The 11863-nt window shown below is 34.5% G+C and overlaps 2 protein-coding genes across 3 annotated transcripts in view; one reads left to right on the plus strand and one right to left on the minus strand.

The window, feature by feature from the left end:
* LOC137634167 (uncharacterized) overlaps window positions 1-11863 on the plus strand; it is a 327902-nt gene that overhangs the window by 105570 nt on the left and 210469 nt on the right. The window lies entirely within an intron of this gene.
* Window positions 1942-9871, minus strand: LOC137634103 (uncharacterized). Its single transcript, XM_068366326.1, has 2 exons — window positions 9581-9871; window positions 1942-4369 (listed from the first exon to the last, which is right to left on the minus strand). The coding sequence occupies exons 1-2, from the start codon at window positions 9742-9744 to the stop codon at window positions 2830-2832; spliced, it is 1704 nt and encodes a 567-aa protein (XP_068222427.1). The 5' UTR covers window positions 9745-9871; the 3' UTR covers window positions 1942-2829.

The following is an 11863-nucleotide window of genomic DNA, read 5'->3' on the forward strand; positions in this document are numbered from 1 at the left end:
ATTATATATATATATATATATATATATATATATATATATATATATATATATATATATACATACATATACACATACAGAGAGAGAGAGAGAGAGAGAGAGAGAGAGAGAGAGAGAGAGAGAGAGAGAGCAGCTGATAGAATAATGCAAACAAGGGATATATTCCGACGTATATTAATTGGAATAGTCAGTTCCCACAATATTTAAGGATGTTCCATATAAAAAATGTAATAAGGAATTCAAATATATCGGTGTGATTATATTTTTCGATAACTATTCTCGAAAACGATTGCATTTCTTAAATGAACAAGATAAGACCTCTCTATCTCCTTCATATATATATATATATATATATATATATATATATATATATATATATATATATTTATGTATATATATATATATATATATATATATATATATATATATATATATATATATTTATGTATATATATATGTATATATATACATATATATATATAATGTATGTATATATATATATATATATATATATATATATATATATATATATATATGTATGTATATATATATATGTATATATACATATATATATATAATGTATGTATATATATATATATATATATATATATATATATATATATATATATGTATATATATGCTGAGAAGAATTGTCATTGACTTTTACTTTCTTCGTGGCCAAGTGGTTTAGTCACTGTCTATACAAGTTTGCCGACCAGGGTTCGATTCCCAGCCGGTCACAAGCTCTTGTCTTTGTGTGATTTCGTCTGGGGCTCTGATCCCGAGGTCGTTAAAATAATCCAGACATTAATGTATCCAAAATATATATGGCTTATTTGAATATGAAAAACACGTCTAAATGTGCAAAATTTATCATATATATATATATATATATATATATATATACAGTATATATATATATATATATATATATATATACATAGTATATATATATATATATATATATATATTATATATATATATATATATATATACAGTATATATATATATATATATATATATATACAGTATATATATATATATATATATATATATATACAGTATATATATATATATATATATATATATATATATATATATACAGTATATATATATATATATATATATATATACAGTATATATATATATATATATATATATATATATACAGTATATATATATATATATATATATATATATATATACAGTATATATATATATATATATATATATATATATATATATATACAGTGTATATATATATATATATATATACAGTATATATATATATATATATATATATATATATATATACAGTATATATATATATATATATATATATATATGTATATATATATATATATACAGTATATATATATATATATATATATATATATATATACAGTATATATATATATATATATATATATATATACAGTATATATATATATATATATATATATATATATATATATACAGTATATATATATATATATATATATATATATATATATATATATATATATATATACAGTATATATATATATATATATATATATATATATATATACAGTATATATATATATATATATATATATATATATATATATATACAGTATATATATATATATATATATATATATATATATATATATACAGTATATATATATATATATATATACAGTATATATATATATATATATATATATATATATATACAGTATATATATATATATATATATATATGTGAAGATGTCTTTGATTTAGTTAGCAATAACTTCTTAATCAGTCTAGTATCTTACCTCTTCCTTTAGTTTAATATTAATTGAATTTCTCTCAGGAGTTTACATAAGCAAAGTTTCGTGGGTGAGGGATACGAATGCTGGTTTCTTTCTTTACTAGACATAAAAAGGGGTTTGAACAGGCACTTACAAGCAGTCAAAAACAAAAGCGTGGTTTCTACATTAACACTTAGTGATGAACTCAGACGTCTTGACACTGGCTGGAGAATTTGGTGAATCCTGGTTTAGTTAGGCCTAAACGTCATCTATAGGCCTACTGTCGTCGCTGAAGTATAAGCCTTCGTCAGGTGTTGGGAAGGCTGGCGCGAAGTTCTAGACACGCCTTGGTCACTCGGGGACGTCACGCCTCTCGGTCGCTCTGGGACGTCTCGCCAAACGCACTCACAGACACTCAGGTGCGGGCGTAGTAACTTTGTTCGTCGTCCTTCGTTCTCAGGGGTAATTGTTCCCCTGTAATTTCGCGGCTGCTTTAGTATTCTACGTAATCGCCGTCCCTCAATTTGGTATAGGCAGCCGCCATGTGTTGTCGTCAAGGAGACCCGGCAGGTTAAGTAGGTCGTTAGACCTATTATACAGAGTGACTACTAGGAAGAGGGCGAGATGCCGTCTTCTCGTTGCTTATATATGGTCGTCCTGGGCGTGTCAAGCTATCCTTAATCACGTGACTTTTTCCCGGCTTCCACGTCTCATTCGTCTATGTTCCGTTCGACATTCAAGAACGGATCCTGTCGTTTGGGGGGGTTGTTTACGGGAAAGAACCCTGGAGTCAGCGAAATTAGTTGAAAACATCCTACCTAACTCCCGTTCACTCTCCTGTCTCTCCACAACTCTTTCTATATCTTTACAATTACTACTAACTGCATTTGTCTCCCCATTTCCTATTAATTAACAAAACCCACAAATAAAGACATCAATAACATACACAAACCTTCTGCACACGAAACTTACTCAAAAATAAGCATCTGTCTGACACCACTCGGCCAGCTACTAGGATTCTTATAGAATCCTCACATACAACAAAACAACAAACCTATTCTTTAGGTTTCCCAGTAATAACTAGTAGCAACTCATTAATCCTTTCCAATTTTCTGAAAACCAAATACTTCACCACATTATATGTTACCACAGTAATAAGCACAATCAAAAACACATTACACATAGTCAGAAATGGTGCAACATCTTTCTTGTAAAACAGAACATAATCATTATCAAGTGGCATTGCCACATTTTCTACCACTGTTAATTTGTCTAGCTGAAAATGATTAATCTTGTTCTCGTAACTCTTTGCAATGGAAGATTGATTTAACTCATAATGCAAAAACACACTTGGTACATAATAGAGATAATCATTTATCACTACTGAGCAAGAATCTGCAAATGACTTCAAGTTTCCTAACTGAAATGTTTGAGTCTTCCCATCACAAGTAACTTCTGCATTTTTAGTACTTTGTACATAAACAAAAATCTCATTACCTAAATGTAATGCCCTGTATGGCAAAGCAAAGGTTTCAAATTTACACCCTCTCATCAACTCATAATTCTCAAAGAAAATACCTTGGATACACGGAAAATTGCTCATAGGTTGTTTAATTTGCACAAAATTGCACATGGATTGACTTTCACTTATCAACACACACTGTTCTAAATCACCTTCTTCTAAAATAATCATCAACAACTTGTTCTTATCCAATGCTAGACGAACCTTCGGATGGTTCCAAATTATTGTTGCATTTCCTATCTTAACTGGGAAAGGATGTATTGTATATAGGTCAAACAAATTCATACCCTTGAAGGGGATCAATACCAACAAATACCCTTTTGTTACTTTCACAGTTGACATTGTGTAATACCAAAATATATCTTCTAGCAAAGGCTTGGAATGGCTATTTACTATACACCAATCGATAATTTCTTTCAAAGTTTTTGGAGAAATGATAGCAGGGCTGAGTATTCCCTTTTGTGCATTTATTAGTCCGTTCACAGATTCCTTGTGATCACCAATCTCGATTTCTACTTCATGAATCAACTTAAACACTTGTTCTACGTCATCTATTTTATTAGAAACATTCACGTTAACTTGATTAATAAATTCCACCATCTTTTTTATGTTCTCTACATTCTTATTATTATTTTCTATCAGAGTACTTATAAGATTACCCTTCTGATTAGCCCATTTCTCGATTAGTTCTACACGATCAGTCAAACCTCTTACATCGTTTTCTGTAGCCACTCCAAACAAAGCACTAAAGGCACTTCCTACAAAAGGTAACAAAGATCTCTTGTTTCTTTGAGGCCTGACAATGTCTTCAATTTTACCCTGTAAATTTCTTAATACTTCTACAAAGGCAGAATCACTATGGGTTAGTATGCACTTCCGTAGTTCTTTATCTAACTGGTTCAAATGTTCTTCCCTTTCTAATATTGAATTGACATTAATTTTTACTACAGCAAAATCTGTTAACAGTTCACCTTTTCCATGATTTTGTATCAAGGCCCCACTTTTAATGTCTATTTCGCAAGTGATACCGACCACCAGGGGTAGGATCAGAAGGAAGTTTTTCCACCACTTCCTGTAGAAGTTGAGAGGACCATGGATTAGTTTTTACAACCTTCATATGATTCCAATGGGCATACCTTACATCTAAATTCTGTTCATGTATCAGCTTAAATTTATTATTCCTTTCCCTTTCTAACACTCTATAAGGACCTTCAAATTTGGGAGATACCTTTTCATTTGGTCCTTCCTTTACATGTACCTTTATATATACTTGTGAGCCTATCTTCAGGTCAGTCATGGAACTAGTTGTGTCATAGTATTTCTTATTTACCTGTTGGCCCTTTTCTAAAGATTGTCTGGTTTGTCTTATTATTTGAAAGGTTCTTTGCAGTTTCCAAGCTATATAGTCCTGGTAATCATATGTGTGCCTAGGAGGTTTTGCGTCATCTAACAATGAGTTTGGCAGTCTTTTCTGATAACCATAAAGCAAAAAGTGTGGGGTTTCTCCTACTGTCTCATTTACTGTGTTATTCAAAGTAAACTGAACGTCCTCTAACGCTAGGTCCCAATCTTCTGTAGTTGGACTAATGATAGTTCGCAGTACATCCAGTATCTTCTTATTGGCCCTTTCCACTGTCCCATTTGAACTCGGCTTATAAGGGGTTATCTCGCATTTCTTTATCTCAAAAAATTCACAAAGCTTTTTCATTACCTCACTGGTGAATTCGGGTGCATTGTCCGACAAAAGTACCTCCGGACACGAATGTCTTGTGAGTATTCTGGTCTTTAAAGCTTCTGCAACAGAAACTGCAGTTCTATCTCTGACTGGGACAATTTCTAAATACCGAGTCAAATAATCAATGAATACCAGTATATATTTATTTCCTCTCAAAGTTTTTGGAAAGGGTCCTATATGATCCATCTGAACTACCTCAAAAGGGTTTAAATTACTAGGATATTTTTCTAAAGGAGCTCTGACATTTACATGACCTTTATGCCTATTACAAGTTTGACATTCATTTACAAATTGCTTTGCTTCTTCGCTGCACTTAGGCCAAAAATAATTTCTATTTATTGTTCTCAGAGTCTTTTTGATTCCTGGATGTCCTGCCAACTTGTGGGTATGTGTTAGAGTTAATACTTCTTTAGTCAGGGTGTCAGGCACATATAGTCTAGAGCAAGCACTCCTATCCTTAGCCTTCTTATATAATATCCCATTTATTAATTCAAAATCTGACCTAGAGGTTTCATCTTGTAGCAAATCTCCTATTATTTTCCTGATACCTTCTTGTTTCTCTTGTTCTATTTTAACTCTCTCCAAATCTAAGTCTACGACCTGACAGCTGAAACAAAAAGTGTTAGTTGTGATAATTCTTTCAGTATCCTCTTGTGCTCTAGATAATCCATCTGCTAAAGTATTAAACTTACCTGGAATGTATCTAAATTCTGGAGCAAACTCTAGCACACTAATAAACCATCGATTAAACTTTAAGTTATTTGTGAAAGCTCTTTTCTTAAATAGGTCACAGATGGGTTTATGGTCAGTAAGTACATTTACTTTGTGTCCTAACAAAATGTGCCGAAACTTTCTCAGTGCCCAATAAATGGCTAAACATTCCTTTTCTGTGGTATTGTAATTTCGTTCGGCCGCATTCAGGACTCTACTTGCATAATATACTACCCTCATTCGGGTTTTTGCCTTCTGTAACAAAACCGCTCCTATTCCTGTATTCGAAGCATCACATGCTAAGTAAAATTGCTTGCTAAAGTCTGGATACACTAAGATAGGATCTTGGATTAATTTCTCCTTCAACTTTTGAAAAGCCTCCTCTTGCTCTGCTTTCCATTCAAACTCTACATCCTTCTTAGTTAATTCTGTCAATGGTTTAGCTATAGTAGCAAAATTTTTGACAAATGGTCTATAGTATCCTATCATCCCTAAAAATCTTCTTACACCTTTCAAATTTTGTGGAGCAGGATATTCCACAATCGCCTTTATTTTTCCTTCTTGCATGCGTAATCCATCAGCACTGATCACATGTCCTAAATATTCTAATGATTTCCTCAAGAATTGACATTTCTTAACCTTTATCTTTAATCCTGCCAGTCTTAGTCGTTCTAAAACGATTTCTATGGTTCCGAAATGGCTCTCTATATCTTTGCTAAATATAATGACATCATCTAAATAGACTGACACATTCTCTATGTCTCCTAAGATCTGTAACATTAACCTTACAAAAGTCAATGGAGCTGATGTTAACCCAAATGGCATTACCTGAAATTCTAAGTGTTCTTTATGTGTGCTGAAGGCAGTTAATGGCTTTGATTCTTCGTCTAAAGGTACTTGCCAATATCCACTTAGTAGATCTAAGGATGAGAAGATCTTTGCTCCTCCTAACTGAGCCAAAACATCGTTTATTACAGGCATGGGCATCCTATCAGGAACTGTGTTCGCATTCAACTTGCGATAATCAATCACTAATCTGTAACTTCCATCTTTCTTTGGAATCAACAACATGGGAGAATTATAAGGTGATTTAGAGGGTATGACCACTCCTTCTTCTTTCATTTCTTCTATCATTTTATCTACTATTGGACGTTGGCTGATAGGTAATTTATAATTAGGTATGAAAAAGGGTTTAGCTCCATCATCTAGGATTATCTTATGTCTTAACACCTCAGTCCTACCTAACCTATCACCTGTAATTGCTATGCCCGGCCTATATTTATTTAAGGTTTCTATTAACCTTTTACGGTACTCAGGAAAATCGGTGTTATCTATCTCCCTATCTATTCCTGCATCAATGTTTCCTATGGTAAAGAATGCTTCCTCCTCTAACAGAATCATTTTGTGTGTAACTTCTATTCCTGTACAAAATTCTGTACCCGCTAACAAATGGAGTCTTTTATCAGAATAATTCATGACATAAGTAGTACAGGCTAATCCCTCCATCTGAACTAATGAGTTATCCATTCTGACATATTCTGGTAATCCTTCTGGGGTCAAGATTACATCATTATTAGTGTGTAGGCGGGTTATCAAATATACTCTAGTAAGAGTATTGGGCAGTAGTACTACATCTCTAGCTAGCCTAAATCTTATTTTGTTTGCATCTGCTGTGCTGATCAGACTTATTTCCCCAGTTTGTACTTGAGTACAAAAACATGAATCTTCATCTCCTCCTTTTTGAGATTCTGTTTCTCTTAAGTGTCTTAATTCTTGTGAATTCAATGTGCCTAGCAGCAAAACTTCTTGGAATTCCCTTTTATCTATTCTCTCAGATTCTCTGTCGACATTTTTCTCCTTAGTATGTGTGCTGCCTTTACAAGAAGTAATTTCCCCCTTTCTGGGTGCAATTGCTAAATTCTCTTCTTTCTCCCTTTCTTCTGATTTTACTTTGATTTCCCTTTCTCTTTCTGAACCGGAGTGTGTTTCAACTATCGAAGCGGTCCCCTGCAAATTGGCCAAATTTGTAGTGGACTTGTCATCAACAAGTTGGAAACAGACTTCCTGATTATTTCCCTTTAGAACTAATCTTCTGTCTTGACAATCAAAAACTATGCCAAAATCTTGCATTGTTGCAAAAGAAATCAAAGCTCGAGCGGGAAATGCTACTTCTTGCAAAACCAAAAATGGCACTTGACACTTCTTCTCTAGCAATTCAATGTTTAAATCTATGGCTCCTACATTGTTAAGCTGATTGCCAGTTATCCCTTGAATTAATGTATCCTCACTCCTAATTGCAGAAATAGGTATATTCAAATAATCAGTTAAGGTATGGAGCCCTATGAGATTTACAGTACTTCCTGAATCTAACAAACTAAGACATTCTTTACCTTCTATCTTGATATTTGTCTTGGGTAATGATTGCTGTCGGAAGGATAAATATGTTGCTGGCAACGTGGATGTACCTCCGCTACCTGCAACATCCTTCCATTCTTTGGTTTCCCTATTTCCTGGACTCCTATCCTGCTCTTCTAGTCACTTTCTATTACCTTGTTTTTCTTCGGAGTAATTAGTAGGGTTTGAGTTATCCCTTGCCTGTACCTGAGGAGTATTTTCGGAGGGTTTATTATGTTTCTTACCTTGGTACCAACATTCTTGGTCTGTGTGACCTCCTCTTTGACAATACTGGCAATACCTATTCTTTGGTCTAGCTCCCTTATGATGATAATTCCCTCTAGATTTATATGTTTCATTATAATTTCCTCTGTTTTGTTCATTTGACTTGTAAGGGGGCTGGTTATTTGATAATTTTTATGGTAATATTTATTCCTACGCGTCTCGTTATTTTTATCTTCCCTGTAATTCTGATACCTTCTTTGCTTGGTATTTGCCGAAAAAGTGACCTCTTCAATTTGGGTCTCGTTTTTCTGGATGATTTCCTGGATTTGGCTCAACGTTTTTGTGAGCTTCTGGCAGGATCTAACTTTAGGTCCTTGAAAGCCTTCCTTTCCCTTTCACCAAAGGCTGCATACAATGTACCGTAGGCCATATAAGTCAAAATTTCATCTAAATCCACCAGTTGGTTATTATCCTCACTAAACTGCATTCTGTTTCCTACCGTGATTGTGGGTAATGACAAAATGTCTTCCTTAACTACTCCTAAATGATTCAGAACCTGGGTATACAGACTAGGCATGGAATCACCTTCAAATTTAGCCGAGTTAAACCTATACAAGTTCAACAAGCCGATCGGTCTCCTGGCCGATCGCCACAATAGTCTGCATTCCTCCTTGAACTCGTTGAAAGTGGTAATTTTTTCAAAGGCCTTACCGTTTAATGTAGGGTGAGCATCCCTACGTCTACGTTGACTAACATCATTGCCTGTTTAATTTTTGCAACATCGTCAGTTATTTTAAAACTAGCGATCCTATTCTCTGTGTCCGCTAACCACTTATCTACACTGTATTTCTCTAACCTTTGTTTGTCGGGATTATCCCTACTTACATTTCCACAAAAACCGTGTGGTTTGTGTGATCAGCCCAGCGGAATTCATATCGGCAATATTTGCTCTTACCGGACTCGAACTTCGGTTTCTAGTCAGATTTTGACGTCTTCCTACACTAGCACTTCGCGACCGTCTGTCTGCAGTTAATCTCAAGTCGTATTGATATTGTGTAAGTCTTTGGAAAATATTGTCCAGACTCATATCACAAAAAAAGGAAAAATCAAAACACCAAAATTTTCTTACGAGAGACAAATGCCCCTAACTTCCTATTCTATAGAGAGACAGTATTTATACAAAACAAGAGAGTGAACGAAAACATGCAAACTACTCACATATCCATTGGTTCACGACTCCTTTGGTTTCCCTCTGTTTTTCTTGAGATTGTTTTGTATTTCTTCGACACATAAAAGGGGGTTTCAGCACTTTCCTGAAATAAAGCCAGCATTAGTTCAAACTTAATACAACACGGCACAGTATCCCTTAACGATGCCACCATTTGTGAAGATGTCTTTGATTTAGTTAGCAATAACTTCTTAATCAGTCTAGTATCTTACCTCTTCCTTTAGTTTAATATTAATTGAATTTCTCTCAGGAGTTTACATAAGCAAAGTTTCGTGGGTGAGGGATACGAATGCTGGTTTCTTTCTTTACTAGACATAAAAAGGGGTTTGAACAGGCACTTACAAGCAGTCAAAAACAAAAGCGTGGTTTCTACATTAACACTTAGTGATGAACTCAGACGTCTTGACACTGGCTGGAGAATTTGGTGAATCCTGGTTTAGTTAGGCCTAAACGTCATCTATAGGCCTACTGTCGTCGCTGAAGTATAAGCCTTCGTCAGGTGTTGGGAAGGCTGGCGCGAAGTTCTAGACACGCCTTGGTCACTCGGGGACGTCACGCCTCTCGGTCGCTCTGGGACGTCTCGCCAAACGCACTCACAGACACTCAGGTGCGGGCGTAGTAACTTTGTTCGTCCGTCCTTCGTTCTCAGGGGTAATTGTTCCCCTGTAATTTCGCGGCTGCTTTAGTATTCTACGTAATCGCCGTCCCTCAATTTGGTATAGGCAGCCGCCATGTGTTGTCGTCAAGGAGACCCGGCAGGTTAAGTAGGGTCGTTAGACCTATTATACAGAGTGACTACTAGGAAGAGGGCGAGATGCCGTCTTCTCGTTGCTTATATATGGTCGTCCTGGGCGTGTCAAGCTATCCTTAATCACGTGACTTTTTCCCGGCTTCCACGTCTCATTCGTCTATGTTCCGTTCGACATTCAAGAACGGATCCTGTCGTTTGGGGGGGTTGTTTACGGGAAAGAACCCTGGAGTCAGCGAAATTAGTTGAAAACATCCTACCTAACTCCGTTCACTCTCCTGTCTCTCCACAACTCTTTCTATATCTTTACAATTACTACTAACTGCATTTGTCTCCCCATTTCCTATTAATTAACAAAACCCCACAAATAAAGACATCAATAACATACACAAACCTTCTGCACACGAAACTTACTCAAAAATAAGCATCTGTCTGACATATATATATATATATATATATATACATTTTTCTGTTTCTCAAATTAGTTGAAAGAACCTATGCAGCAATTCCAAGGGCTCCAATAGGGAAAAATAGCCCAGTGAGGAAAGGAAATAAGCAAATAAATAAATGATGAGAACAAATCAACAATTAATCATTCTAAAACGATTAACAACGTCAAGACAGATATGTCATATATAAACTATAAAAAGACTTATGTCAGCCTGTTCAACATGAAAACATTTGCTGCAGCTCTGAACTTTTGAAATTCTACTGATTCAACTACCCGATTAGGAAGATCATTCCACAACTTGGTCACAGCTGGAATAAAATTCTAGAATACTGTGTAGTATCAAGCCTCATGATGGAGAAGCCTGGCTATTAGAATTAACTGCCTGCCTAGTATTACGAACAGGATAGAATTGTCCGGGGAGATCTGAATGTAAAGGATGGTCAGAATTATGAAAAATCTTATGCAACATGCATAATGAACTAATTGAACGACGGTGCCAAAGATTAATATCAAGATCAGGAATAAGAAATTTAATAGACCGCAAGTTTCTGTCCAACAAATTAAGATGAGAATCAGCAGCTGAAAACCAGACAGGAAAACAATACTCAAAACAAGGTAGAATGAAAGAATTAAAACACTTATTCAGAATAGATTGATCACCGAAAATCTTTTAAGACTTTCTCAATAATGAAAAGTATATATGTATTTATTTTCTTCCTAAATTTCATAATGAAATTCATTATGTTGTGGTTGAATGTTTCTGTACTGCAGATGGAATTTTTGTTTTGAAATCAATTTTTCTTTTACTTCAAAGTCTTCATTGCTGTTAATTTGTGTATATGAAGCAAAAATTAAGAGCTGTTTAGTTTGTTATTTTGTAAGTCACTTAATATAAAATACTTTTTCACTAGTGTAATTAATCTGTTATTATATATTTCGATATCCTGTAACTAGGCCTTAGGCCGGGAGCACACTAGCGACTCTGTGGCGCCACAAAGCCACAGCATCGTGTGGCGGGGATGTGGTCTCCCATAGGTTTCCATTGTTTTCAAGTTTTGCCGGGCAAACTACCGA

This window comes from Palaemon carinicauda, chromosome 44 (genome assembly GCF_036898095.1).
Source record: "Palaemon carinicauda isolate YSFRI2023 chromosome 44, ASM3689809v2, whole genome shotgun sequence".
Taxonomy (NCBI): domain Eukaryota; kingdom Metazoa; phylum Arthropoda; class Malacostraca; order Decapoda; family Palaemonidae; genus Palaemon; species Palaemon carinicauda.

Bases quoted from the DNA above. Each gene is read 5' to 3' on its own strand.
- LOC137634103 (XM_068366326.1), bottom strand. From the start codon at position 9,744: ATGGTGGCATCGTTAAGGGATACTGTGCCGTGTTGTATTAAGTTTGAA. The intron at 4,370-9,580 runs GTGAGTAGTTTG...CAACTTCTACAG, and splicing joins AGTCGTGAACCAATGGATAT to GAAGTGGTGGAAAAACTTCC.